Below are 5,087 nucleotides of genomic sequence, written 5' to 3'. Positions count from 1 at the left end.
ACAGGCCATTTCGATTCATTGTCGAATGGAAGAGCATCTGAACTTCTCCGATTTTGTGCGAGAATCGTGGAACTCTGACCAGGATATGCTAACAAAATCGAGTCCTTCAAACTGAAAGTTGGTGACTGGAATAAAGCAGTATTTGGACACAAGAAAAAAACCTTAATTAATAGCACGAATCAAAGGTATATATAGAGCATTCAAGAGGACTAACTCGGACCATTTCCCTCAATTGGATTCGAAACTACGAATAGAAATAGATGAAGTACTTGCACAATAGGAGTCTTTGAAAGCAGAAATTGAGACAACAGGGACCAAAACATGAGGTTCTTCCATGCATGTACCATGCAACGTAGGAGAGCCAACTATATCCAAGCTCTTAAGCTACAAGATGGAAGTTGATGCTTTAACCAAGAGCAGCTAAGGACAATGATAGTAGAGTTCTACAAAGTTTTGTTCTCATGTTCCAAAGTTGATGGACATGGTTATAGAATCAAAGGATGTTTTCCTCTTATTGAAACGACATCATTAGAAGAAACCATTTAGCAGATCATTGAAAATGAGATCAAACAAGTAGTGTTTGACATGAACCCTTTGAAGGTCCTGGGAGCTGATGGATTCCATTCTCTTTTATCAACGTAATTGGACAACTTTGGGGGGAAGCGTATGCAAATTCGTGAGGGAGATTTTCGCAAAATGAACTTTCGAGGAAGCTCCGAACCAGACCCTAATTGTACTCATTCCAAAGCTCTTGAATTAATCATTCAATTTAAATCGATTAGCCTTTGCTTAGACCTACATAAAGCTGTGACAAAGATCATAATCAACCGGTTAAAGCCTTCCCTTCCTCATTGGATCTCTCAAAATCAAACGAGCTTCGTTCCGAAAGATTGATTAATGAGAACATTATCATGGCCCAAGAGGTGATGCATTCTATGCGAAAGAAACAAAGGAAAAAGGATACATGACAATCGAAATCGATCTTAAAAAGACATAATATCGACTCGAATAGTCGTTCATAGAAGATACTCTCAAAGACATAAGAATATCAGAAAGACTTAAGCACTTAATCATAAGAATATCAGAAAGACTAAAGCACTTAATCATGTAATGTGTCTCGTCGATCTCGACATAGATATTATGGAACATAACGGCAGGGCCGGTCCAATGAGTTTTAATGCCCTGGGCGAGATAATAATTTTATACCCCTATACTTGTACCGTATAATAGACAAAACATAACTATTTTTTTTAAAATAAAAATATAATAGAAATTATAGTCAAACATAATCAATACTAATACAAACCCAAACCTACAAGGCTACAAATATCACCTAAAACGATGCCCCTACCATCGACCGATCAGGTGTTTTGGGCTATTTTTTTTGGGGCCAAATATATATATATATATATATATATATATAATAGAGAAGGATAATGCCCATCTGGCACATGTATTGGGCCAAACTAAACAATTTCTAGTGTTTTGAATGTTCCACTATCATCAAATTGGTGTATACAGATAAAATAACAAATTGAGCTTTACATTACCTGGGCACATGCTAAAGAAAAGTGCAGAGAGTCACCATGCTTCCAATGACTTCCCCAAAAGTGAAATCTATTTTTCGACTTTGCAGAATTGTAAGCACACTGAAGATTAAAGCAAAATATTAGAGTGCAAATAGAGAGGTGGAATCCATGATCTCAAATCTTTGCAAGTCTAAAAGCTTTCATGTACCTGGGCTAATCTAGCCAAAAGATACAGTGCAAGAGTACGTCTTCGGCTTGAATCATCCAAAGCCAAAATAGACAACCCTGCAATTGAACCTGCTAAAAGTCTGTTCCAGCATAACCTAAAACAATGTCAAATAAAAGAATATTGTTCTAGCAAGCATCAAAAGACTTCAAATATTCAAATAAGCATTTATCACAAGCCACAATTAGATATGAATCTCTTAGGAACCAACCACTTAAAAACAAGACAAAAAAAGCCAAAGTAAGGCCTTATATAGCGAACTTACGCATTCACTGGTGTCTCTTTCTTTCTCAGCTTCCTTAATAAACATCTAAGCAAATGGTATGACCCTGTGAAACCTCCAAAAAGTAAACCAATGCGGCATGCTTCCTCTCTCACAATCAAATCTTTCTCCGAGACAAGTTGCTGATGAACAAATTTATACATTCAAACATTGTTAATATCAATTTTATGCATATTCTTACACAATAATTCCTAGCAAACCCAAATAATGAATTACAAAATCACAGCAAATTTGCCAACCAGTCATCTAATCTCATCAGCTTTTTTTTGTTCTCTTTTGAAAAAAATAGTTCATTTTACTCGTTCATTAAGAGTGTTTGGAAGGTTAAAACCCTAACTTTGAGATCAAGAAGCGAAGAATAATACTGTCTTCTGGCGAGCTTGAAAGCGCGGAGAAGAATCCCGATGCCCACTCTAACACCATAAGAAAGGAGAAAAGTTTGGCAAAGATTGCCAATGGCGTTGGCCACGTAGGAGTTATCAGCATGGTCGCACGGGGGGTTGTCGCCACTCGCCACCGTCCTCTGACTCCTATGGAGCTCCTCTATTGCTTCCCTCAATCGCTCCTCCGCGGCACCTTCGCTATTGTATATACCATAAGAAATGATAAGGACTGATGCCCCTCAAACATGCAGCTCAAACATGATGCCCTGGGCGAAGGCCCATATGGCACATGTATTGGGCCGGCCCTGCATAACGGCATCGGAACCTTTTCGGCCAACAAGGGGTATCTGCCAGGTGGACCCTCTCTCTATATACCTTTTTGTACTTTCCATGGAGAGCTTAGCATGAGCTAGTCAAAAGAGCGTAGCAGATCATGAGTAGAAACCAATGCAGCTAGTTCGCAATGGATTGATAATCACACATCTTCTTTTGTTGATGACATGTTGCTATTCGCGGAAGCAATATCTGTCATAACCATTTTTTTAAAATAATTAAATATTATTTTTAAAAAATAATTATGATTTTTATTTTAAAAAATTGGTAATTTGGAATTAATTTGGATTAAATTTGATCAGAGTCGCCATCGGCGTTTGAGATAGGTAGGTCGAATGCCTTAAAACGAATTTTAAAAACGATTTCAAGGAAAAGTCGTTTTTAAAGACAAAATTCGGTATGCGTTTACCAAAATTGTTAATGTGTTGCTTACACGTTGTCGCGAATGGTGGAGAGTATAAACCAAATATAAAGTTAGAATATGATTCATTTATTGAAGATTAAATAATTTGCTTTGAATTAATTGTTAGTAAGCATTCCTTAAATCAAGAGGAAATAACTATATTTGCACATCCTCCAATGGGAAGGCTATATCGTCTATTTCTCCTTTACACAAGAAATATTTCCCCTCACCATTGTTATAAAAAAAACACAACTTGAATGTAAACTGAAAATTGGCGTTTGCGTAAAATAACGTAAATTACCATTTTAAGAAAAATACATCGCATTATTTGAAATAAAAAAAAATTGATTAGTAAAATAAATGAGATTTATTTCAAGTTCCCATTTCATTAAAATGCGGTATCGGATCGCATCACTTCGACTAAATGATACTTTTCACGCTCCTTCTACAAATCAGTTCTTGAAATATTCGAATAATATATTCAAAATTTATTATTGTTAAGTGAAATATTGATAAGTGGACAATTTATAAATTAAAATAAATGAACAATACCGAACAAAATAAAAGGAAAAATAATAATATATACATAAAAATATATAGGGTCAAGAAACATTTAATACATATATACATATATAATATGATATATAAATTTATACTTACATAAAAACATATACAAATATACATACATGATAAAAATGATAAGAAATATAAATCAAATTATACAAGGATTAAATTAAAAGCAGAATAGTAAGAACCATAATAAAACTAAATAAAAATAGGGACTAAATCATAAGGACAACAATTTTCTTGGCACAAATGTAAACAAAGTAAGAATTCTGGTGTAAAATGTAAATCATATACAATAAAGCATTAGGAACACAATACCCACAAATTTTATTCGGGAGTAAAATAGAATGAAACGTAAATTAAAAAGGGTAAATAAGAATTATACCAAAGAGTAGTCATACACAAAATAGTGATTGAAATGAAATATTTGTATATATTACACCCAGAATCGAACATAAATGAAAATAGTATAATATATATGATAGTGACTAAACTATAAACGTGGAAAGATAAAGGCTCAGAACAAAACAATGTAAACTTCATTCCATGGCCCAAATCGTGAGATTACAAAGCACGGGGACCCCTTATCAAAACTACGTCATTTCGAACATATAATATAAACCCAAAATAAGGCTTTCTTCCCCAACCCTTCTTTATTTTTTTGTTTTAGAAAAACCAAAGAGAGGGAGATAGAGAACTCTCTCATCAGGGAAGGTATCAATCGCAACCTTCGGTGGTGTTCAAAGTGGTACTGACGGCGACCGATGATGGTCGGAGAGAGCAAACTACCCCAAATGGTTCCCTCAGCCTCTTCAATCCGAAAACCACCCCTTTTTAACTTAGATCTCACCCTAAACCCCTAGATCTAGACGTTACCTTTCAAAAATTTAGAGCCCCAGCGACTTTTCAGCTTCTCGATGCTTCGAACGGAGGTAAGTTGTCTTCTATTTCTTTGTTATTTTCTTTCCTTTTTTTTCTTTTTTGGGTTTGAATAGGCTAATATTATTTGGTTTTTCTAGGGCTTTTTCCCTCTTTTTTTGTTCTGTTCGAATCTCCCTTCCCCCGATTTTTCTTCTCTCCTCCCTCTTTCTTTCTTTCTTTCTTCGTTTTTATCTTACTTCCGTGATTGATGAGTTTGCAGCCTGAGAAAATAGGGTCGATAGAGGCTAGATGTACCTTAGGATATCATTTAGATATTTTTTTATTATTTATTGGGTTTTTATGATTTTGAGTTGATTTGCTTGCTCTGTGATTGATGGGTGCTTGTTATGTCACTGTTTGGTCAAATTTGTCGACAGCGACGTTAGAGGCGGTCGGCGTGGGAGAGGTTCGGCTTTAGCAACTGTTGCTGAGCTAGTGTTGG

General features: G+C 35.3%; 1 protein-coding gene across 1 annotated transcript; it reads right to left on the bottom strand.

Moving 5' to 3' along the window:
• Window positions 1-1,469: 1,469 nt before the first annotated feature.
• LOC120165120 lies at window positions 1,470-2,813 on the bottom strand. The gene is made up of 5 exons (XM_039174706.1): window positions 2,680-2,813; window positions 2,376-2,619; window positions 2,021-2,160; window positions 1,738-1,837; window positions 1,470-1,649 (listed from the first exon to the last, which is right to left on the bottom strand). Exons 1-5 carry the CDS (start codon window positions 2,811-2,813, stop codon window positions 1,542-1,544), a joined length of 726 nt encoding a protein of 241 aa, XP_039030637.1. The 3' UTR covers window positions 1,470-1,541.
• Window positions 2,814-5,087: the final 2,274 nt, after the last annotated feature.

This window comes from Hibiscus syriacus, unplaced genomic scaffold, assembly GCF_006381635.1.
Source record: "Hibiscus syriacus cultivar Baekdansim isolate YM2019G1 unplaced genomic scaffold, ASM638163v2 tig00111575_pilon, whole genome shotgun sequence".
Taxonomy (NCBI): Eukaryota; Viridiplantae; Streptophyta; class Magnoliopsida; order Malvales; family Malvaceae; genus Hibiscus; species Hibiscus syriacus.
This window is presented reverse-complemented; position numbering and strand designations above follow the sequence as displayed.

What these genes read in the sequence shown, in the direction of transcription:
- LOC120165120 (XM_039174706.1), bottom strand. Translation starts at nt 2,813, where the DNA reads ATGGAAAGTACAAAAAGGTATATAGAGAGAGGGTCCACCTGGCAGATA. An exon ending in GCCTTCGCCCAGGGCATCAT is followed by an intron (nt 2,620 to 2,679) that starts GTTTGAGCTGCA and finishes TATATACAATAG; the next exon opens with CGAAGGTGCCGCGGAGGAGC. An exon ending in AAAGAGACACCAGTGAATGC is followed by an intron (nt 1,838 to 2,020) that starts GTAAGTTCGCTA and finishes ATGCTGGAACAG; the next exon opens with ACTTTTAGCAGGTTCAATTG.